This window comes from Molothrus ater, chromosome 4 (assembly GCF_012460135.2).
Source record: "Molothrus ater isolate BHLD 08-10-18 breed brown headed cowbird chromosome 4, BPBGC_Mater_1.1, whole genome shotgun sequence".
Taxonomy (NCBI): Eukaryota; Metazoa; Chordata; class Aves; order Passeriformes; family Icteridae; genus Molothrus; species Molothrus ater.
In genome coordinates, this window is record NC_050481.2 from 54,186,184 (window position 1) to 54,210,482 (window position 24,299).

At 36.7% G+C, this 24,299-nt stretch overlaps 1 protein-coding gene across 2 annotated transcripts in view; it reads left to right on the forward strand.

Annotated features, from left to right (window-relative positions):
- Positions 1 to 23,736, forward strand: part of SEL1L3 (SEL1L family member 3) — a 33,928-nt gene extending 10,192 nt beyond the window's left edge. The window contains exons 5-24 of one of the 2 annotated variants that reach the window (XM_036381696.2): positions 917 to 1,032; positions 1,782 to 1,837; positions 2,837 to 2,969; positions 3,602 to 3,734; positions 4,435 to 4,581; positions 5,012 to 5,214; positions 6,755 to 6,934; positions 8,037 to 8,156; positions 8,753 to 8,893; positions 9,967 to 10,029; positions 11,448 to 11,624; positions 13,140 to 13,267; positions 13,928 to 14,011; positions 16,237 to 16,327; positions 16,439 to 16,523; positions 18,224 to 18,333; positions 19,610 to 19,737; positions 21,451 to 21,553; positions 21,647 to 21,719; positions 22,506 to 23,736. In XM_036381696.2, the coding sequence (XP_036237589.1) occupies positions 917 to 1,032; positions 1,782 to 1,837; positions 2,837 to 2,969; positions 3,602 to 3,734; positions 4,435 to 4,581; positions 5,012 to 5,214; positions 6,755 to 6,934; positions 8,037 to 8,156; positions 8,753 to 8,893; positions 9,967 to 10,029; positions 11,448 to 11,624; positions 13,140 to 13,267; positions 13,928 to 14,011; positions 16,237 to 16,327; positions 16,439 to 16,523; positions 18,224 to 18,333; positions 19,610 to 19,737; positions 21,451 to 21,553; positions 21,647 to 21,719; positions 22,506 to 22,615 (2,381 nt within the window). In that variant the 3' untranslated portion in view covers positions 22,616 to 23,736. Of the gene's footprint in view, positions 1 to 916; positions 1,033 to 1,781; positions 1,838 to 2,836; positions 2,970 to 3,601; positions 3,735 to 4,434; positions 4,582 to 5,008; positions 5,215 to 6,754; positions 6,935 to 8,036; positions 8,157 to 8,752; positions 8,894 to 9,966; positions 10,030 to 11,447; positions 11,625 to 13,139; positions 13,268 to 13,927; positions 14,012 to 16,236; positions 16,328 to 16,438; positions 16,524 to 18,223; positions 18,334 to 19,609; positions 19,738 to 21,450; positions 21,554 to 21,646; positions 21,720 to 22,505 lie in introns of both variants that reach the window. The other variant, XM_036381695.2, reaches the window with a different exon arrangement.
- The last annotated feature ends 563 nt before the right edge of the window (positions 23,737 to 24,299 follow it).

The window sequence follows — 24,299 nt, forward strand, 5'->3', positions numbered from 1 at the left end:
CCTACATTGCAATGTTCAAGAACCAGTCTGTTTCCCTGGTCCAGAAGAAAGTTAAGAGGTAGCACTGTCTTAGTCTTGCAACGCTTGCAGTGGGGGTCTGTTGTTGTCAGAAGAGGGCTGGGAGCTGGCTAACAGGCTCACAGAGGAAATAAGCATGCAGAGTTTTAAAAGGTACACCTGGCATTCTCATAATACATTTTTGTCGTCCTTCTTTGTGAGTTTGACAACTGACCTCTTCCTCACTGTTATTTTTGTCATTTTCATTTTCTCTGTCATGTAGCCAATGTCAATAATTATTGTATCCATTATAAACTGGATGCTTTTCTATGAAGAACAAAAAAAAATTGAAGTTACCAGCTTAATATGAGATTTTCTTGGCGAGGTTTTGGGGCCAGTTTTATTCCCAGTGTCAGACTTGATTATCATAGTAGCCTGTTCTGGTCTTAAAAGCTCAGACCATGAGTGTAGCTTCTGCAGGTCCAAGAAGTGGTGGGTAGAGTCATCTTGTACTTGATCATTGCAGTCACGTGCCACCAGTTGAGTGCTGAATGGATGCTATTGTTTACTGGTCCCTTGTGCTGTTTGCTGCAAGCCACAACTGCTTTCTGATGTTTGAGATCAACTGTGACAGCCTCCCTTAGGTTTAGTCTGTTTAGTCTGTTTAACCCTGGTTTTCAGCCTGTGGTTTCATGTGAGAGCCTGAGCATCAGCATCTGAGCTGTGTAACTGAAATGTGGAGCGCTGTCTGTGGGACTCTGAGAGCTGATGCATGGCTTGGTGAGTGCCAGATTTCTGTTGTTAGTGATGAAGAGGATGAAGAGGACAGAATCACTGTGAACAAAGCATTAGTAAACCCATTCTTGCTGCTGATGTTTCTATGGTGTTTATTTCCTTTTTCTTCCTTTTTTGCTGTCAGGTTATGTGCATATTCAGATGCATCTCATGAGAGGGGATGATCTTGCAGTGAAAACTAGCTTTAGCCTTCCTCTGAAGCAGTGGTTTCGACTGGATCTCTCCTTTAAGGGTGGACAGGTATGCTTGCTACTGAATTACAAACTGACAAACTCCTTAATAGGTGAGGCTGAGAGAAACACTGTAAATTGTACGTGCTCACATAGCAAAAGAATGAAAAATCTAAAACTAGAAGTTATGAGGGGATGTTCGGACCATCCAGCTTTGGAAAATCAACTTTGATTGATTGATTAATTGATTAATTGAGTTGGATTGGGTGCATCCTCAGCAAGTTTTCCAATGACACCACGCTGTGGGGTGTAGTTGAGATGCTGGAGGGAATGGATGCCATCCAGATGGACATGGACAGGCTGGAGAGGTGGGCCCATGTGAACCTTGTGATGTTCCACAAATCCAAGTGTGAGGTGTTGCACCTGGGTCAGGGGAATCCCAGGCACAAACACGGGCTGGGCAGAGAGTAGATTGAGAACGCCCTGGGGAGAAGGATTTTGGGCTGTGGATCAAGAAGAATCATTGTATCATTAAGGCTGGAAAAGACCTCAAAGATTGTTGAGTCCAGCCTTTGAGCAAACAGCACCACATCAGTTAAAACCACAGTGCTGAGTGCCACATCCACTTGTTTCCTGAACACTTCAGGGATGGTGACTCCACAATTAACGTGGGCAGCCTGTTCCAGTGCTTGACAACCCTTTCAGTGAAGAAATATTTCCTAACATCCAATTTAAACTTCCCCTGGAGCAACTAGACAGTGTAATAAATGTACCCTATAACAGTTCTTTCATTGTAATTAATGTTTTGTGCTCTTTTAGATCGAAGTAAGCAGTGTTGGGAAGAATTTGAAAAGACATCATCATCAATCTTTTACGTAAGCAGCATTTTCCCCTTCGTGGAGTAATATGTGTGTGTATGTTCAGATACAGAGAATGGAAGAAGGATAAAACAAGTTTATAACTGAGATTCTAATTGATTTTGAAAATGTCTGTGGTCTTTTTCTGCACTATGTTTTCCAAACCAGTTTGCTTTACTGTGCTTAGATTAAGCATGAGCTGAGTATTTCTGTTAATGCCATGAGTTAATGTGGTGCATGATCTAGTACTAGAGTCTGATAACCCTTACTAAAAACCGATTGGCAGGTCAGTGGCATTAAGATCAGTCTTCAAATGAACTCTTGGCCTTACTGAAGTCTAGTTTTACTGTTACTGTGAGAGGTAGTATTTCACCAGGGAAATTCTTACTTGCTTTGCTTAGTTAGAGATCAAAATTTCTACCAAAAGAAATTCACTCTCTGTCCTTTATTCTATGCAACTGAATATTTTTAAAATGAATTTTTAGTTGTTTTCTTTCACTATAATTTAAGATGGACTCTTTCTTGTGCAAATAATTTAAAAATGCCACTGTTAATAAGGGAACTATGTAACAGTGAACTGCATGGCAGACTTCAGGATTGTTCCTTCTCTGCTATGCTTTAAATCCAGAAATTGATAAGTTGCAGATGATAACTCTAGGAGACAAATAACTTAAATTTTCATATGCTGATTTTAGAAAAGTGAAAGGGAAAGGTGGAACTGAAAAAAATGAGCTTAAGTAATGATGCATGAAATATCAAAAGATACTTACAGGTCAGAAAAATAAAACACCCCTGCTGGTTTAATATGTCTGTAGACAAGGAATTTGTTAAATTTACTCCATAATTTGTCGCACTAAATTGCAGAGTCAATTTTGCGAATAAACAAATTACAAAAGAAAAAGATACTTGGAATAAGCTTAAGACCATCATTGCAGAAATTCTGAGAAACACTAATTTTTCTTTCTTCTTTCACAGTACCTCTAGATAGTCAGCTTACTTCTCTTTCATGTTCTCAAGTTTTAGGGAAGATTTCTATTATGATGACACTGCTGGATACTTTGTTCTTGGGGGCAGTGGGTACGTAAATGGTATTGAAGCCTTCTTTGGACCTGTGAAGTACTATCGCCTCAATGTGCTGGAAACAGAACAGGTGAGAAACAGCACTACTTGGAAATGCTGAAATATTAGCAGCCAACTATGACTATATTTTATTTTTTCAGATGGGAGTGTTCATCAAGTAATTAACTATGAAGCACAATAGTGTCTGGGAATATATGTCATACATGATCATTTTCTGTTGAAATCTAGGAATATTAGTTATCATTTCAAATGCTAAAAGATAATACTTTGGGAAGTGAGTGTGTAAAGCAGTTTTTGTAGATCTATATTTAATAATATAGGTACAATAATAATAATATAATATATATTTAATATATGTAATATTTTCACTATTGCTTTGTTCCCAGAGTTTCTGATGATACAGTGTTGGATATATTTGATTAATCTGTGGTTTTGATGAAACTGATGGTAAAAGTCACATGGGTCTGGTCAGTTTTGGAAGTTCATCTGTGATTTTTGGATTATGCTGACCATTTAAATAGGCAGTGATCTACTGTGGTCAGCATCAGGCTGTCTAACACACTAATAGGGTGTGCCAGGTAAACTGATTGTAGTGAACAATCTGTCTCCTTTTGTTATTTGTGTACAATGCATCTTTCTAGCTGAGCATACACAACAACAGATACTGGGGATGCCATTTATCCATCATTTGCCTTTTTACAGATTTCTAATCCTCTTCATGACAAAGACACAGTGGAACAAATTGAACTTTACTATGAGAGATGTATGGATATTCAAGAAATAGTTTATGATTACAGATATATTGTAAGGCAAGGCGAAAAAACACACAGAAGTTGTAAGTGTTGATCTATGACATGAATTTTAAACTGTCATCTTTGGAGACCTGTTTTCTTTCCTTTAACAATCTGGATATTGATCATCAAAAGTAAAATTAAATTCAGCCATAACAAAGAAAAAATGCAATTTGAAGACTTTAGTCTCATTACTGGTAGCTAAAACTGGGGTTTTGTCCCTGCAAATACTTTTGTGTCATGGAATAAAAACTTAAAACATATTGATATGTCTTCTCTAATAAGACAGGTGCCTAAAGGGACAAAGAAATATTCTCAAGCTTTCATGTGTGCTATGCTATTTCCTTTCTTCCATTTCATTTTCAAAATTACCCTAAAGGAAAATGGGTGGATTTTGCTAGAATGTTTCTGCCACAGTTGCCCAACATTCAGTAATCAACAGGTTTCTACCAAAGTGTCCACTTTGGTAAAAGGAGAATGACATAGCTTAAATGTGTGCTGAAAACTAGCTTATGTTTCTAATTTGAATTAGATTGAATGTGTTGTCACCAGATTATGGAAGAAGGAATCTAAATGTATTTGTAAGTGGCCTGTGCTAGCTGGGTGAGTTTTTAGCTTTGTGTTAAGGGTGTGTTCATCTTGTCCATGAATTTTGAGTTCACGAGAAAATTTTTTTTCTGTCAGAAACTTCTTTTCAAGACCAAAAAGTCAGCTTTCATGTCTTAAATATGTTGCTTTCTCTAGGTTACTATGAAAACTATTATTTGGAGCAGATTCACAAATATGGAGAAAAATCCAAATGTGATGCTTTCATGTGGGGAAAAGAGCTCAGGGAAAAGTACCACACTTTGTTCAAACTGTTACAAGAGATGGATTTCAGTAGTCCAGATGGTAATCATGTTTCTTTTTTTAAATTGTTCTTAAATAACTCAACAATATTTGTTGTGTAGTTTAGTATCATTTGACTTAATTTGTTAAACTTTTTTTTTTCATATTAGCTAACTTAATAAAGGAGTGTTTAGTGGCTTATATATTGCAATATGCTGGAGATGGAAGGATGTCTTACTAGGTAGAAAGAATCATAGAAATATCCTTATTTTTTTAGTGGTTACTTTGAGATGATCTTTTGGATTTTTTTCACCCTTCATATTCAGTAATACCTTATTTCTCTAGGAATTTTGTCTGCATTGAGAATACCATTCAGCTTGAGAAATAACAGAATCTATTAGTCTGTCTGTTATTCAGTTTCTGGGGAAATTGGTTCCTAATCTGAACTCTTAAAACAACTGTGTGTTCTATATTTTATTTTTGGTGTTAGAAGATGGAAGTGATACTGTTGTAGAAGTTGGACGAAGGATATTTGAGAAGGTTGTGAAAGGTCTGTCCAGTGCCAATGGCCTCAGCAATTTGGGCTCCTCTGTCCCTCTCCTGGCGGATTCCAGTTGTTGTGGATACCATAAGGCTTCCTATTTCCTTGCAGTTATATTTGAAACAGGCCTTGGTGTGCCTGTGGATCGTATAAAGGTACCATACTTAACATGTGCTCTTATGTCTGTGAAATTAATTACCTTTAAAGACAGTTAAGAAATGGGATGATCCATTGAATTAAAAAAAGTGAAATGGCCCTCAGATCCAGGTGGTTGAAGGGATTCTCCAGTAAAGCTACTAATAAATACCTTGATGGCAGTGATATCTTTGTGAAGGCCTGGTGGTGGTAATCTTTATCCTGCTCAAGCAGGATAAACAGACATCAGTGATATAGTAAAGATCTAAAACTGGTAGTAAAGTGAACAGCATAGAAAGTACTGCTTTTCCTAGTTACTGGAGAGCCAGGATGAGTAAGAGCCCTTGATCACCCACAGTGATTTGAAGACAGGTAGGAAAAAAGTCCCAGATCAGCCAAATCTAAATTGGAAAGGTTGCATAGTACAGTCAGGGAAGAAGTCTGATTTTAGAGTGTGCAAAAATGTGACACTGAGTATATTATAGTCAAATGAGCAAGGGTAACCAAAGTAGAGCAGTTTTCTTTTGTAAAAGTGACAGTGCTTCAAACTGAGCAACTGCAGAGTTTGAGAACTCCTGACCTCTTAGGCAGCTTGCAAATAACTGAAATGTTTCAATGTGTTCTAGGTCAAATAAAGGGAAGGTGTTTATATGTCAGGGGAAGAAGGCAACACTAAAATTGCCAACAGATATTTAATTGTGGTATAATAGTAAAATATAAAACACTGTTGTGGTTAGAGGACATAAAATCAGAAGAACCTCTTACTGGCCAATCAGAGACAAAGCTCACCTGCAATTTTTCAGAAACAAGAAACCTTAGACAGGAACCTTTTTTATTCCCTAATTATAGAGTATACAGTGCTTATTATGGAGGCTAAGTAATTTCATCACTCGATCTGCTTCAGGTAGTGAAGGAAACAATTTAATATCCAGCATAGATGGGACACCACTGCTTTTCTTACTGTACAGTTGAAAAATAATAGTAGTGCTGAAAATTTTTTTTGGCAAAAAAATTTTTTTGGCAAAAAATTTTTGGCATATGTGTGGTGCATAGACCAATTAACATGTATCTCAAGGGAGATTTGTGCTGAAACCTTATCAGCCACAGATTCCATCCTACTAGTTCTGTCAGATCCCTAGGGTAAGATTCTCAAATGCTGTTTGTTTGCTTCCATATGTTTCACAGAATTCAGTGTGAAAACTCCAGCTGGCTTCAGTGGGACTGGTTAAATCACTGCTGAGCGTAAGAAGTGTCAGAGTATAAATAACACCATAGTTAAAATGACATTGAAAAACTGCTGCACATTTAGTGATGACAGAATAAATGCAATACTTGAAAAGTATTTAGAGCCTAGTTTTTCTTTCCAATGTTTCTGTGCAAACGTAAGACACTTTGACTACTTTATGGGCTGTGTTTGCTTCTGTAACTGTGTTTACATAATATAGCTGGTATATCAGCTACCAGAATGAACATTCTGTTCCCTGGAAATTTCCTGGGAAGTGCTTAACTTGTGAGATGTGCAGTGAATTCACTCTTGTTTATGTCTGTTGATTTTGCCAGGGACTGCTATATAGTTTGGTTGGTGCTCAGGGGAACGAGAGACTTTCTGTGATGAATCTTGGCTATAAACATTACCAAGGGATTAATAACTATCCACTTGATTTGGAGCTTTCTTACGCTTATTACAGCAATATTGCAATAAAGACATCCCTGGATCAACACAATATAAAAGGGGAACAGGTAAAAGAATTAGAAGTGTATCTGAATCTTTTTCTGTGCAAGTTCTTTTTCATATTCATGTTATGTGACCAGAAGACTTTTGTAGTGATTTACAAATATTGGCTCATCTGATTCATGTCCCTGCCTGTGGCAGGGGGGTTGGACTAAATGGTCTTCAAAAGTCCCTTCCAGCCCAAATAATTCTATGATCCAATGATTGTCACAAAATTCCCCAAATTATATGTAGGTATCATTACTGTGTTTCTTAAGAAGGGGGAATCAAAATCAATATCAGACTCAAATCCTCAGAATTGTCCTCAAGCCTGTCTTTTATTAAAGTCCAAGCCTTATTCTTGGCCCCTGAATCCTCACTCAGACTTTTAATTATTAATATAATTGGATGTGTTTATTAAGCAATTGATCTGCTGTTTCAATAGACAGACATCATGAAGTTCCTGCAAAAAATGAATTGTCCTCTCCATACTTTAACCTTTTCAATAATCAAATGTAATTACTTGGTTGTTAAATAATTATCTGATAAAGTTACAATAAAATAATTTCAGAATAGGCTGCTAACAGGAGGTAGCACAACTTTATTTGTAAAGAATAGTGCTAGAATCCTGGCTTATCATAAAGCATGATTATTGTACAGAAATAGAGAGATTCTAATTGCTGAAGAACTAAAAGCTGGCAGACTTACCTAGATAAGAGTGCTGTGGGTCACGTCTTCATCAAGCTTTCTGCCAGTTTTTTTTAATCTTTTGAAAGCAATTTCTATAGAAATATTAAAGCTTTGAAGGACTTAAATATACTTCTTTGTCATTTTTAAAACCAAAAGATGGTTTGAGGGTTTTTTTTCAGTTGTTAGTGTCTTGTCATATCTTTCCAGTGTAGAATGGACTTACAGTTTTGGAACAAAGCAGTAAATGTTTTTTACAGGGGATGTAAGAATAGTTCTTAATGCACTGGCCAACACAGGAGTGATGAGAATTTTAAAATCCAGAACTAATCATTTTTAGGGATAAGCAGGACATGGACAACATTTTCATTTTGGTTGCAGATGTAGAAATCCATTGTGAAATTCATGTGGAAATTATTTTTTTTCTGTTCACCTACTCTTCAGGCATTTGTTGAAACTATAAGACTGATGGATGATGAACTGCTAAAAGCTCAAACAAAAGAAAATGGTGATGTCTTTATGTGGTTAAAACATGAAGCAACAAGAGGAAATGCAGCTGCACAGGTATAAAGCAATAATTTTCCCCATTCTTGGTTTTAGACAGACTTAGGAATGTACATCTATAGACCATGTAGGAAAGTTGCAGAGGAGAGCAGACAGACTTTCCTCCTTCCACCCAGAATTGCTTCTTTTTTCTTAGCCTGGACTACTTCTCATGTTCCTGTTCAATAATATCCATGCAAAAGCCATAACAATGATGCAGGGCAGAAGGGAAGTGTCTTCAAGTCTTGGCAACCTCCTTCTCTGATCCTTTTCCCTGGCTTTGTATGCAATTCTGCTGCTGATCTGAGACCAGTATCAGTATATTGTAATACTGAGCCATTTACATGCATCAAATCTGTCACTTACCTCTGCACTTCAGTCAATCCAGACTCTATGATACTGTAAAAATAAACCTGCTGTATAGTTAGCATCAGTACATTCCACCATTGAAAAGCTCTCTGCATATTCCTGTTAACCAGTTGTTTGCAAACTGTTGAGGGTGTATAGTAGTTTCTTCTCATATTTGAAATGCATCTAAGCCTGCAAAAGTCTGTTCCTGCAATTCCAGTTTCAATACTAGCATTTATAGCATTACTACTTAAGTTGTTTTCTTTTAGCAACGTTTGGCTCAGATGCTGTTTTGGGGCCAACAAGGGGTGGCAAAAAATCCTGAAGCTGCAATAGAATGGTATGCAAAGGGTGCAATAGAAACAGAAGATCCAGTGTTGATATATGATTACGCCATTGTGTTGTTTAAGGTAAGTCATATTTCATGTTTTCACTTCAAAATAGTTGTCCCTTTAACATGATGTTTTAAGTTATCTGCAGTGACACATGGTAAGAGTGTATACAAGTGCTTTTACATTCACTCTGAAAATCAATCAATAGGTATGAAGCTAATGTTGATTTTTACCAAAAAGAGGCACAAAAATTTTAAAAAGAGCAAGTTAAAAACAATCTTATTTTATTGCTCTCCATATTCAGGATCAAAATACCACCCAAACTGTGGATCCTAATTTTTCCTAATGTCTTGTCACCTCAAGAATCCAACCAGCTAGTAGGCATAGGCTTTGGTGTAGAGGTGTAAGTAAAAGTTTGATCCTTTCTTAGAATGCCCTTTATCGGGATTTTTTTTAGTTGGAATTAAGTTATCTCTGCATGCAGTTAGTTTTTCCCTGCTAGAAGCAGTAGACAGAAGATGCTAAACTGAAGCATGACCTCACCTGAGTCAAATAAGGTGTATCAGCTAAGTGATGTCACCCATAAGACATTCAAGCACTAAAGCTTAGGTGGTGAGGAACTGCTAGGTCTTCATCTCATTCCTTTGACAGTGGAAAGCTTTTCTCTCGAAAATCCTTGCTTAAGTTTTGCTTGTATTAATTTTGAGCACACATAATCTGTTTCACCTGTGTCTGGAATTATTTTATGTGGACATCATAAGCATGACATCTGTGTATTTCCTCTAGAGACACTCTAACATCTTTTCAGGAAAGCTGAGAGCTCTTACTGCCAAACTGTGCACAACCTATGCCCCTTTAAATGCTATTTATTCTTCCTTAGTTGCTCACACTTAAAGATCTGTGATATTATTTACTCATAAAAATCACTTGAATATACTGGTGAAATTGTTTCTAGGCTGAATCACGGAGATTTTGTAAAGCTGTGAAGGAAGGATGAACACAAAACTGCTTGTTTTGTTGTAACTGTTTAAAGCTGAATGACACTTAGTAGGTAATAGTATCAATATTAAAAGGCATTTTGGATGTGCATAAGTGAATTTTTATCAGCCTGCATTTGTAAACAGTGATTGTTTCACATATCCATTTCCTAGGGTCAAGGTGTGAAAAAGAACATAAAACTTGCATTGGAATTGATGAAGAAAGCAGCAGCCAAGGTAAAATGCAATAAATATTTTACTGTAGTAGTTCTGTACTAGGTGCTAATAACTATGAACTCTGATTTATATAAAATGCCTGTTACCATAATTCTGGGTCATACTCTTTGCTTCTTCCTGTGTTATCACTATGAATGGTGAAAGCCATTGTCTGCCCAAGTTAGGAGACTAGACCACTTAAAATCAGCCAAAATTTCTGTGAAAGAAAAAAAAATTCTCTCTACTTACATCTTTTGGAACTTGATGTTAGTTAAGTGATTTACAGACTGAATATTTGATCCAGGAGTATGTTTTTGCCTCATATTTCCAAGCATAAAGGGAGAAGACCTGTATGTCCCCAAGTCTCCTGATTTATTTCTATAGTAGGGAGAAATATTGAGCACCACAGAGCAGAGGAGCCTTGCTCCATTTAATGATCTAGGACAGCCAGGTTACCCAGGCCATGATCTGGTCCTTAGAATAAAGATGAAAGAGTGCCTAGACTTGAATACATTCCTAGCTCTTAGAACTGGAATTAGTTAAATGACTGATTATGACAATAGGACTTCACTGCTGACCACTGTCAGAAAAGATTTGTGCCAATTCTGGGATTCCTTTGAAACAAGAGAGACTATCTGTTCTACTGCCTGTTTGGGAAAGGCTTAAATAAACTGAGAGGCTTTTATGATGTGATCAAAATACCTTTGATTCAGGATCTGAGGAACAGCTTCATGGAAGACTCCTAGAGTCTTACTCTCCTTGAACTCAATCACTTGGGTTCTTATGCTCCAGTGCACATTTTCTATACAGAAACAACATCATAATTATTGAAAAGTTTACCAGCTCTTGCATTTTAATGTGCAAATTAGTAACACTGCTGGCATACTTACAGCCCCATATGATCCACCAGGTTATGCAAGGAAGTGGTGACTCATTGCAACAACAATAAAAACTGTCTCAAGATTTTTCTCTTGAGCCAAGATGTAAAGATGCAACTTAGTAATAGCAAGTAGGAATATGTTAAGCTAAATAGCAAGTAGGAATATCTTATGTTGGTGAAATGCATTTTGAAAGCAGCATTACAAAGTTCTGTGTACATTGCTTTCTATTTATTTTCGAGGAAATGTTCTAGTTTAAAAGAAGTGGGTTTTTTGATTGCTAATCCTGTCAAGCAGTTTCTGGGTGTTCACAAGAGCAAGTGTCCTGTTTGCCTTGGAAGAGGAGACAGGGGAAAATAGTCACAGTTTCTTGTCAACAAGTGAAAGTCATGGATGAGACTCTGTAGAATAAGATGACATGGGAGTCTTATTTCTCACTCTATATACAAGGCCATAGAGAAAAGTAGTGGGGGAAAAAAGGGTTTATAACCCCTAGTCCCACAAATGACAATAAAGCAGAATCAAATGTGTGATCTGAGACTACTCTTCTCCTTCCCTAAGGGCTTGCCCCAGGCAGTGAATGGATTAGGATGGTATTACCACAATTTTAAAAGAGACTACAAAAAAGCAGCCAAGCACTGGTTAATTGCTGAAGAATTGGGAAATCCAGATGCATCATACAACCTTGGTGTCCTATATTTAGATGGGATTTACCCTGGAGTACCTGGTAGAAATCAAGTGAGTAAATATTTAATGTTACTATTTCTTACATTAGGGCCCAATTTAGAAGTTTTTGCCTCAGAGATTGCTCTGTTCACCCTAAGTTAGATTTTGATACCTTTTATCATAAAGAAGGATTTTACTGAGGATTCAGTCAGATTGCTGAGAGAAAGCAATGTTGCTCAGATATCTCAGTCAAAATTATATGCATGTGTTTGTATTCTTTTAATTTAGAAACAAAACAGGTACAGGTTTTACTTCTTGCAGTGACAGCAGCCAGGAAGAATAGTGTGTGCTCTCACATCATGTGACCTTTCAGGTTCAGTTTTGGATTCGAAAGTTTATAGGGAAGGGATTCCACAATAACTGAAAGATGCACAACCTGGTCCCTGAACCCATGAACAGCTATGCTACATTCACATAGCTTCTGTGAGCCTCACAGCTGCAGTGAGAGGCCTCCAATCCAGACTTGAAAATGGAACTATTTGATACAGTCCTGGTAGACAGCAATATTTTGTTTTTCTGTGACAGAACCCATTAACATACGTGCAAAATAGATTTTCCCCTAATAGGAATGTTCTACTTTATTTAAATTTCTTTTAATTAACTTTGAAGTGTGTGAACAGCAGCAAAAATATAGTGAGGTAAACTGTAAAAAATGTCATCAGACTTCATACTTAAAGCTAAAAAATGTTTCCAGTGTGGCCTTTGAGTTCTGAGATCTGGATATACTCCAGACAATGAGCATTTCTGCTGTCAGCAGCAGCAGTGCTCACCAACATGTGCGTCTGGCAAACACATTTTCCTTCCCCAGGGACCCAAAACCACATTTCAGAGTGGACTGATTATAAGAGTACACCTAAAAGTGCCCAGATTTCTTTATTCATCAAAGCCAATGGCAAGAAGGAGTGTGTAGTCCATGCCCACTAACGAGCATATACTGATGCTTAAAAATGTCCTGAAATAAATTATTTCTGTTTGTATGCTGGTTTGGTTTATTTACCGATTACTATTCCTGAGGGTAAAATGTGGAGTCACACATTTATGTGTGGAGTAAAATGTGGAGTCACACACAGCCTTCCCACTTCTGTAGCTGTGGCCCTGCTTACTCCATCTGTGTTATCTTTTATAAACCAGTTTCAAAGATTAGAGCACTGTTGACCGCAGCCTTATTTGGCATCACAAGTTCTGTTCTCCAGGATGCCTTAATAATCTTCCTACCAGTGAATAACCAGTTTTACTTTGTCAGTGCATGCAAGACTTTTGTGTAAGTGTTAGTTAAACATTTAGACACTTTTCTGTTTGATGTTCCATATATTACCCAAATATATATTTTCAAAACTTTTCTCTAGCCTAAACTATTAAAAATTTAGAAGAATTAATTTCATCTAAGTACACTAACAGTAGTTAAACTATCTTACCCTCGTTAGCCAGCTACCTATTGTTATTCCTTTGATGAAAAGGGTCTTGAGGAAGAAATCTCAAAAAAGATTAATAATGCAGCGTTGCTAATTCTGTCTTGTTTCTTCACAGACAGTTGCTGCACGCTATTTCTATAAAGCTGCCCAAGGAGGACACATTGAAGGGACTTTGCGATGCTCTCTGTATTACATCACAGGAAATATGGAAGACTTCCCTAGAGATCCAGAAAAAGCTGTAATGTAAGTAAGGAAATAAAAGGAGAATATATTTCTGATGTGATTATTTTGATTATTGGTGATTTTTGGTGATGTCAATGGCCTAAATATCTTGTACTTCACAGTGTTTACCTCCGTGGCAAAAAGTTCTTCTGCAATAATATTTGATCTGCATGAGCATGTGTATTATTTAGATGACCAGTAGATTTTAAGAGATATTGAGTACTTTTACAACTTTTTTTTTTCCAGAACAACTGAGAGAGATTGTATTGAACAATTCTGAAAGGTTGTATCTAACAAAGCCTCGCTATTTTTTTATTTTCAAGAAATATTGGTGATGAAATATTGGTGGTAGAATTGGCACATTGGCATTGTGGTAGAATTGCATCAAAAATAGGCAGATAATTTTGGGTAGCACCTATTAACTTACGTTTGTTTTTTTAAAAATCATTGTGGAGAAAAAAACATACGATGTCTCTAATACACTTACAGAGATTAATGGACTTCATGTTCTCAGTCAATTGCCACAGGATTGATGCAGTGACTACTGTTAAATCCCATAGTTTGTCTTAGAGAAGAAGTTAGATGATGATTCCATATCCTTTTGTGTTCTTTGAGTCTACATGAGTTGGGATAACATTTCTGGAGCATGACCGTTTATTTTTTGTTTGTTCTATTCCACAGCTGGGCAAAACACATTGCAGAGAAGAATGGCTACTTAGGTCATGTAATCAGAAAAGCTCTCAATGCTTATCTGGAGCTTTCATGGTATGTTTCTTCTGTTCTCTATATTTTCTATTTTTCACTTACTTTATAGCAAGACAAAATAATTAATAATGGGCCATCACTGCAAAGAAAAAAAAAAGCAGTAGCACTACAAAAATCAGTTGCAAAACATCCATTGACATAAAGGGAAGGAGAAGTTGACCCAAAATGTAACTCAACATTTTTGACAGAATCAAGTGAAAAACAAGGAGTTTGTAGTGTGAAATAGTTGCATCAACTGTGGTTCTCATCCCATAATATTTGTGTAATGTGCACTGGATTAACCAGAGGAGCACCTTTCACTTTTACTATTCTCTGTTACAAATCTTGTATTTTACCTTCTCTCTTCTGTATATTTTTGTGTCATGAAAAGTCCAGCTGCTGGATTAGATTTGTAGGGTTTTCTGTGTATGGTTAGTATTGTCTTTTATGTACGTATAATAGGGGGCTATAATATCCAATGAGCCAGTCAAGAGGTTTCAAAATAGTGTCCAGGTTAATCTCCACTTAGCAGCCTCTGTAGGCATGAGCATCAGATATTGTATGCAAACATCAGACTGTCATATGTGATCAAAACAATGGCTCATTTAGTCCTGCAGCTTCCCCCTGTAAGTACTGAATTAGTGCTTCAGGCTAGGGAGATCTGCAAGAAACTGTCAGTGGACTGTTCTGGAGTAACCCATTCCTAGAAGGTGTTCTTTCACTCAGTCCATCACAGACATTTCTTCTCAGACTTGAACCCACTTCTGAACACTGAAAAACTCTGTTGATGTTTTTGTAGTGTGTTCTGTTGTGCAAGCCTGTGACTTCTGCCCAGCTCACTTTGCAGTCCACAAGTAGATGACAGGTAGAGCATAAAGATTCTAGAAAGGAATCAGGGCTCAACAGCTAGGAGGGAAAATCTCCTGGCATCCTACTTGAGATGCCAGGGTGTAAATTGCGTAGGTATAAATTGTTGCACTGCAATCCATCCAAGTAATGTGTTCTTCAGTCATTGTTTGCAGACACATGTTTTACATATCTGTCTGTCATGGTAGTTTGATCTTCAAAGACTGATGCAAAGGCTGTAAATGTAATTTCTTCTCTAAGTTGCCCTTGGACACTTAAGGATCAACCAATTTCCCATCTTTCCCTTGAATTCCTTCTGTAGTCCCAGGTGTCTCTTGTACTAGATGTTTTTACAGGGCAAGTACAAGGAATAATTTGTAATCATGCAGAAATATCTGGATAACAGGAGGTTACACCTGCTAGTTCTGTAAGGGCAACTGCTTTCACAATTTGATTTGAAGTGGTTTTGCTTAAGCAGCTACTCTTGAAGTCAAATGTGTATTTGACCTTATCTTCCAGTTAGCTTCCAGTTAAACAAGCCATTGAACCCTGAAACTTGCCATGGTTTTTACCTTTGTGTTTTGGATAAAATCATTGGCAGCACTACTCTTTAATAGGAAACTTCAGAAGGAAAAAGTACACCAAGTGGGGTTTTTTATTGTTTTGGGATTTTAAAACTACACACTATTTGTAAGTCTTCCTCTTAATTTTAAATGTGTGGTCTTCATGGTATAGAGTAGATGAGCGGCAGAGAATATGAAAGATGCTCTCATCTAGTATCAGAATACTGAATTGCTATACTGCAAATGCAATATTAAGTTTTACTACTTGCTTTACAGACAGTGAGATGCATAAAGTCCTTAGAGGGACAGAGACTGTTTTTCTATTCATACATTCAAATATAAGAAGAGACAAATTCTTTTTCAAAAAGCTCTTTCTAAAAAGACAAGAAAAAAACAAGTCACATAAATACCAAAGAAATACTCAGATGAGTGTTAGACAGATACATACACAGCTAAGTTAATTATAGATTTTTTAAGTAGAGTCTTTTAAGAATGTTTTATCTGAAACATTTAAATAGACAACTGGGCTTAGTATCAATTCTTCTTTCCCATCAGTCTGGCACTTAGAGTAAACACACACTGGAGCCAGTAGCTTCAATGCAAGAGGAAATGGGCTGCAAATTTTTGAGATGCAGCATGGCAGGTTACACCAAGCATTGCCTGTATATGTCGCTGTTGCATGGATTTCCCAGCCTCTTGCTCTGAAACTTTGTGCCAAAATTTTGCTCGTAGGCAATTTTATGCATTTGTTTAGTGCTTTTGGGTTTTTTTTAACTGAAAGTAAAATGCATGTTATTTTCGTAAGGTTTTTTATTAATTTATTTTATCCAACTGTAGGCATGAAGCTCTGCTGCATTACATCTTAGCAGCTGAAACTGGGATTGAAGTGTCACAGTCAAATTTAGCACACATCTGTGAAGAAAGACCAGTGAGTAAATGAATGCACAACTCATTATCCTGAAAGGACCCTTTGTTAATGATAATGTGTGCCATTAGTCTCTTACCTGGGATATGAATGAATCAATTATTTTCTTTATAGGACCTAGCAAGAAAATACCTAGCAACTGATTGTGTCTGGAGATACTACAATTTCTCAGTTTCTCAAGTCAATGCTCCATCATTTGGTATGTATAAGGAATTTTTTCTAAATTTTAAGGTTACTTTTTTTTTTAAATTTCAAGGACTGCGTTTGTCACAACTTCTATGTGAGTAAGCAGGTTGAGGGAGGGAAGATAAATTCCTGCTAATCATTCATGTTTTGATAGGAATATCAGGGTAATTAAAGGTAATTAAAGTGTTTTATTTCAGCACAGGTTTTTGAAAATTTCCTTTTTATTACATTAAATGGGTAAAATTTTAATAAAATAAAAAAGATAAGCCCTGAGGAAGGGCTAGATATTTAGGAGTCTGAGCAGTTGACTCAAAGTTTAAGAAAAAAAGCAGGTGACTTTAGAAGCTCATGCTGTTTGGTTTATCAAAGGGAAAATCCAAAAGCAAATATACTTCCATATCATAATTGAGTCATGAGAAGCTAATAAAGGCCAAGGGAGTCCTTATCTAATTTATTATTAGTTTTCCTCTTAGGGTACAGAGTTTATCAACATTGGTAGAGCTTACCCTGGAGAGCTAAAGGATTCTCTAAGGTCTATTTGCAAATAAGTTACATTCCGCAGCCTTAAATTTTACTACACCTAGGGCTTCAATAACTAAGTCATTTTGGTGTCTCTGAAAGCTTTACTGAATATTTGAAAACATTGATTCGATTGTCTCACAGGAGCACTTCAGTCATTTGTAACAAGCATGTGGAAAAGTGGAGTGCAAAAATAATTCATGCTGTTCATTTAAATACACAGTGTGGGAATTTAAAGTTTGGAAACTGAGTACCACGTGGATATAGCCTGAAGCCAGAGGAGCTGAGGAGTTTGTAGACACTTAGCAAGGTGTAGTTTGGTTGACCCTTTGGTAGATCCACTGGTACAAGCTCACATTAGAAAAACTTCTGAAGGTCAGACTCATAGGATGGAACTGTCATTCCATTTGGAATGGAAATGTCATTCCATTTCAGCCCGCTGTAAAAACATGTGGGATTTTCTTGTGTAGATACACAAGCCTAAGCCTAGAAGAGTTTCAAATGATTGGAGGAAAGTTTAGGTCAGGTAAGTGTAGACACAGTCATAGGAGTTTTTAACTTCAGTAGCACAGATCATCATGCTTGCTCCTGTCTGGGTCAGTGCCCTCTTTTTTGATGCACTTCATTATGGTGCAATGTCACAGAAAGATGTTTGTAAAATGTTTGCTAGGCATTGCTCCCTTCTAGACCAGGAGAATTGTATCCTTGCTGTTGTCCTGGGCTGATTAGGATTTGAAATTAATGAAATTGTCAGCAGCAAGATTCTCTAACTTTTGGGAAAGGTTCAGCCACCATAGTGTCAGGTACAGAGCAAACACATAGATGACATGGCTTTACGTTTCATCAATTTAGTAGGGCTAATCTGGCTAAATAAGGCTTCATGTTGTCCAAAAACAGATTCAGCAAGTGAAGAAGGAATGAAATATAAAGACTCTCAAGCCTCAGATTTTGTAAAAGTAATGTCATTCATTAAATTAATTAAAAAGAAACAATGAGAGATTTCATCAAGAATAATTATTTTCAGTGGGAGGCTGATACAAAGTAGCCACAGAGACAACCAGAGAGAAAGAGTATATTTGTCTTTTAGTATTGTGCTTTAAACAGAATTACTGAAAATTTCTCCATCACATTAATAGTTGGGTAATTCTATTGCTGCAAATAGTCTAAATGATCTTCTGCTGATTTCTTCCACAGCTTATTTGAAGATGGGAGATTTCTACTACTATGGCTACCAGAACCAGTCTAGAGACCTGGAGCTGTCCATGAGGATGTATGCCCAGGCTGCCTTGGAGGGGGATTCCCAGGTGGGTCTGCACTCATGGCAAAACACCAGAGTGTGGAACAATCAGAGAATTGAGCTGGGACTGGTTCTTCTGTTTGGCCTCATCTGCACAAAAGAAACCTGCTAGAATAAGTTACAATTATTTCAAAACACCTTGTGAGTCAGTAGTTGCTGTTTCATAAGAGAAGATAAACTTAGCATAGATTAATGGCCTTAGAATTAGGCTGCTTTGTAAGCTAAAGGTCAATGGCCTAATTTGGTGCTACCTTACCTTGATGCAATTGACTTAGTTGTGACCTCAGTATTTTTGCTATTGCAAGAAGAATTAATAGACTGCTAGGTTGTATTCCAGTCCTATCCTCTGCCATTTTATGATAAAAAAAAGAAGACTAGCCCATTTCCATTGGTATATTATTGGTATATTATGCCAAGTGAATCCCAGGGTGAATTTTGTTCACTAATGAAGGGTTCATCTTAAAATGCTTTATAATTAAATACACCATGTCACATGACCAAAGACATGCAGTGTTTCACCGCTGAGTTTCTTGTTCTCAGGCCCTCCTGAAGTGTCCTGGGTACAATATTCTGTTCTCCCTGTCCCTATGGCAATATCCTCAGATGGTCTCTTGTATGTGAACTACAAAGGTAGCTTGGGTGGGTTTTGTTTTGAGGTTATTGGCACAAAACATCACAGCTAAACTAGCAAAAGAAAGAAGAGATGCATAAATAGTTACTTTAAAGTATGAAAGTCGAAGTGATGGGGAATCCTGTAAAATGTCTCATGTGTGTTCATCTTCATGACTCTGAAGAGACACAGGGTTGCCTAAGACTTGTCCAAATAAGGAAAACCATAAGATAAAGGACTTAAATTGTCTGAGGAAATTTCTGCTCTCAATTTCACTATTCAGATTCTGTTGATCTGTGGAGCTATATGAAGGGGAATTGAACAGTAACAGAATAGAAATCCATTTCTGCTTTCACTCTGTATTTCCCTAGGAGAAAAAATTACAGTTTCATATGGTGACTGGACTTAAAGAGCAATTCAAAATAAGAAAGAAACCATCTGGAAAAAGATAGGAGCTAAGAAAAGAATGTCACAACATCTGAATGCTTCTTTGGAATTTTCAGTACTTACCTGAGTGTATGGTTAGGAGAAAAGGCTCTCATAATTATTCAATGAATATCACATTATACTAAACAAATTTAGGGAAGACAGTTATAATTATTTAGATACTTGGTGCTTAAATACAGATATGAAAATTTAATGTTTCAAAGGTGTGCATTTTTTTTCCTGTTAGGGTTTCTTCAATTTGGCTCTTGTCATGGAAGAGGGCAACTCCATACCATCCTACATTCTGGATCACTTGGAAATTGATCAAGCATTGCATTCTAGTAATACATCACTTCTTCAGGAGCTGTATTACAGGTGAGTCTGTTTTGCATTAATCAGCATCTTCTGGTTTTCCACGTGAATAACATTTACTCTGGAGGACAGCACCTCCTTTAATTATTAACTTTGTTCACTTTTGTGATTTAAGGCAGGATACGGTCAACATACTTGAAATTCTTAAATTCCCTAATTTTATTTCAGTTTTTGCCTGATTATATGTGGTTACCTGAAATAGCAGGGACTGGATTCAATAATCCAGGAGGTCTTTTCCAGTTCAATATATTTCATTTCCTAAGTTAGGCACTGGTGATTTGTATGCAGTCCAAACCAATAGTTCAATTCTAAATGTAGCATAATTTAATACACAACTCGAAAATGTGTAACTGGGATAATAAAAATCCTCCCTATTGATTCTGCAAATATGTCCAGGCTGGCACAGATGTTGTGTCACAGAATGTTAGATATCTGAGAATGTTACAGGTCTGCTGCCTGAATGACCTGTGCCAGCACTATTCATGGACAAACCACGTAGTGTCCTCTGGTTCCAGTACAGAACTTGAGTTTCCTTTACCCAGGTAAAGCCACAGGTGTTGGAAGGCACAGTGGGAATGTGAAGTTTACACAATATTTGGTGAATTTGTGGAATTGCCTTTCAAATATTTGAAAAAGCAGGAGCTAATGGTCAATACATGAGGCTGTGAAGGATGAGTGTGTGGTTTATCATCTGTTTTGCTACTCAATGAACCCAGAAGGGTGGAGATGACACCAACGTTGAAACCTCATTTGTCTCTTCACCAACAATCTGCTGAAATTGTTCTTCACTGCAGTTAGACTGAACTTGTACCCTAAATTGCTTCCAATGAACATGAAACTGCTAGTCAGATACATAGGGGTTGTGGACCATCTGGGATTGTAAGCTGGAGTCTGAATTCTGCCTTCACTTGGGCTGAATCCACCTGCTTTGCTAGGAGAGTAATTCCAGAGTTGACAGCACTGAAGGGTTTTTCCATCATACAATTTTGTCCAAAAGGGCACGTACTTTTCTATACTTATATATATATATATATATACACACATAGTCTATGTATAACTAAATTATGTGTATATTTATAACAAAATTTATGCAGAAAAGGTATATATCTATATATATGCATCATCACTCCCTCCCTTAGCTTTGTAGAAAAGAATCAGTTGAAGCTTAAAATAGATGCCTGTGATTTAGCTGTCTAAACTCCCTGGTTGATGAAGTCCTATTTGATAGAATAAGAAAGCTGCTCAGCTCACCCCACAGGAGGTGGGTACTTTGTGCAAGTCACCTAGAACACTCTTCAAGCTCTGACTTCATTCTATTAGACAGCATTGTCTCTAAAGGAGTTTTGGCACCAGTATTCTGTGTAGGCAACTAAATTTTGTATATGTATTTTTAAATCAAGTCCTTCTGCTGTTGACTCACATTAGTCAGAGATGGTCTGTGACTGCTTTGAAAGTGTAGCCTGGATGCTTAGACCCATCGTTGACTAGTAAGAAAATAAAAAGACACACTTCTAGGGTAAGGTACTCTTTGCTTATAAGTTTAAGCTTTAAGGTATCTTTCTGAATTTTTACTTCACCATCTGTGAGAAAGTGATGATGATATTCATTTGTTTTTCTGAATTACTGGTTCTGCAAACTCATTTGAGAGCCCCAGATGATTGATGCCACAAAATTGTGGAGGAGGACTAATTAGTTGTTTTTATCTTCTTGCTGTAGGTGCTGGAATAATAGTAACCAAGAATCAATTAGCCCATGTTCATTAGCATTGCTTTATTTTTACATGAGAGTTCTCTGGAACAATGTTTTACACTCTACTCTGGTATGTATTGCTCCTTTATTACATGGACAGTTTGTTTGGAACTCTAGCTTGGCTTTGCACTGCTCTAACTATATTTTTAAATTATTGTCACAGATCTACTTCATGGGAACCTTTCTTTTATCGATTCTTGTTGCATTTGCAGTGCAGTCTTTTCAGTCTTTATCTGGTAAGTATGTGTCATAGTAAAATTGAAGAAAGAGGAGTGATCTTTTTAGGCCAGTAAAACCTTCAAAAATGAAAGCAGAAATCTAGATTTGATATAAGTACCTCTGAGCAGTAGCTACTTAACACATAAGTCATTTTTTTGATCATTAAAAAGGAGTAGATGAAGCAAAGCATAACTTTAAACCTGCTGGTTTCTGAAGAACTTCTCTTGCTAAAGGAGATTCTTAATAAAAACCCTAACTGCATGTGATTATTCCCCATCTCTCAACAGTAACGATATGACACTGATTCCCTATGTAGTCTCTGCAATCTGTAGTCAAAGTGTGTTTCCTGTTTCATAGGATTGGATTTCTTCAGATGCAAGGTGGGAGAAAAAGTGAGGTTCCAAGAGCTGGTACATTTGAGTAACTTAGTAAGAGTCAGTTCAGACTCTTGACACCAGTAACAGAATCAGCAAATGCATTCAGTCAGGATTTACAGAACCTGTTGTAATAATTGTGAAATCCTGCTTTCTTTTCTTACCAGCTATTAATTTATGTAACTTGAGAATCATGCAACAAATTTATAAAGTATATAGTTAGAGATATTCTTCTTTCAGTATTTCCAAACCTTTGAATAATATCTTTATATGTAATTTTACATCCACATAATAATTAAATATTGATTAGTAGACTTCCTAGACACAGTGGAGTTTTCTTAAATAATTTCTTTTGGCATTCTTCTGAAGCTTTTAATTCTCCTGGAAGAAGATCAGAACCATTGTCACATGATGTCCCTTCTTCCTTAGGGAATGACAGTGAGGATGCTACCAGAGCAGTACAGCAAGATGAACCTACTGTTTCAAATGATTTATCACAGCAGGAGTCAAACCCTCAGAGTCCTCTAGTCACCAGCTGAAGTGCAGTTTTCTTAAGGTTGACATCCACTGGGAAGACAGGATAAGAACAACTACAAATCTAAGAACTGGCAACCAAGCCTGTACATGGCATTAATAATGCAGTCCAACAGCTGACGTTGTAGGGAAGTTCACTGATCTGACTTCTCCAGTACAGAGGAAAACCATCCCTATAATTTATTTAAATCCAAAGAGATGATGCAGATTATCTCACTATACCCAACACATGATCATACTGTATGTCATGGAAGGACCTGAAGGAAACCTTCAAAGTCTGTACCTAATTGAAAAATAAGCAAACATCCCACAGGTTTTAATGAGGTTTTACTTACACATCTAATCTCTTATTAAATTGCTTTTACTGTATTGAGCTTATTTATTGGTGAAATTTGCAGTTTTCCAAGTCTGAATCACTGAAATTACATAAAAGCAAAACCCAGTCACCAATACTTTCCAAGTTCCATGGAAACCTGCCAGGACTTCAGTACATGCAATGGTAAAAATGAGGTTTTTTGGCATTTTATATTCCATGCTGATTTTTCAATGTGGAAAGTATTTTGTTTTGAAAGAAAACACACCAGGAATATTTGCAATGTGGTCATAACATATTAGTTATGATCACTAAGTTTTAGTCAAAGTTTTACAAGCATCCACATTTCCTGGTGGACACAACAAAATATTTCTCTTCCTGCCAAGAGCCACTGATTAGAGAAAGTAGCTCCCCAATGAATAAATAAAAGAATATTTAAGTGTGATCAGATAACACAAAGTGAACAAAAAAATTATTTTTGTATTCTTCTGTAGATAACACTGGCAAGGATTTATTTCATGTTCTATAATGACTCTAAAAGACACATATTTAAGTGACAGTGTATTTGATAAATGTTGGATGGGACATACAGATAACACATACAGAGTGCGAATACCTTCTGTCTGATTTAAAGCTGTCTGTAAAGCAGCTGTAGGAAGGGTCTAACCTTTACAGCAGGTGTGCAGTCACCTCTGCAAAATAATGTAGATCTCAGACTATAAATTGCATCAATCTATGCATTATTGAGGGTTAAATCCACTTGCCTTGCACTACATTATTTACTCTTGTAAATAAAAATATTTTTTTAATTCAGCATGTATGTGGAGGAATTTCTTTTAAGCCACCTCTTGGATGAAATACTGTCTTGCTGTGCTATCTCTCAAGATCATTATTTACATGTCTGTTTTCTTAGCTTCAAATGAGACAATCAGCTTTCACTTTCTCTGAGGAATACAGTCTTCTTACAGAGCAAACCTGGAATATTTTGTTTTGTTTTTCAAAACAAAAGAGCAAGGCTTAGGAGGTTTCAGTAAGAAAAGAATGATTTAAAAGGAAAAAAATCTTTGACCTTCAAGAAAGATTTTTATATTTATATATAAATGTCTATACATACATGTCATCAAGGCATGTTTTGCTTGCAGAAAACTGAAAATTCAAAACTGTTGAGAGAAGAGTTGATGCTTTGAGGCAGCAGCTCCCTTGACAAGTCATGGGATAGAAATGAAGATGTTGAAGCTCATCCCCCTCCCTCTGAGATAGTAAATTGTGTGTCACGTTACCAAGTTACCAAGTTTTTATTTGATCAAGAACTGTGCAAAGAATACTTTTTGTTCTTAGTACAGTTGTAGATACATACTTTGTTCTTTTTATATATA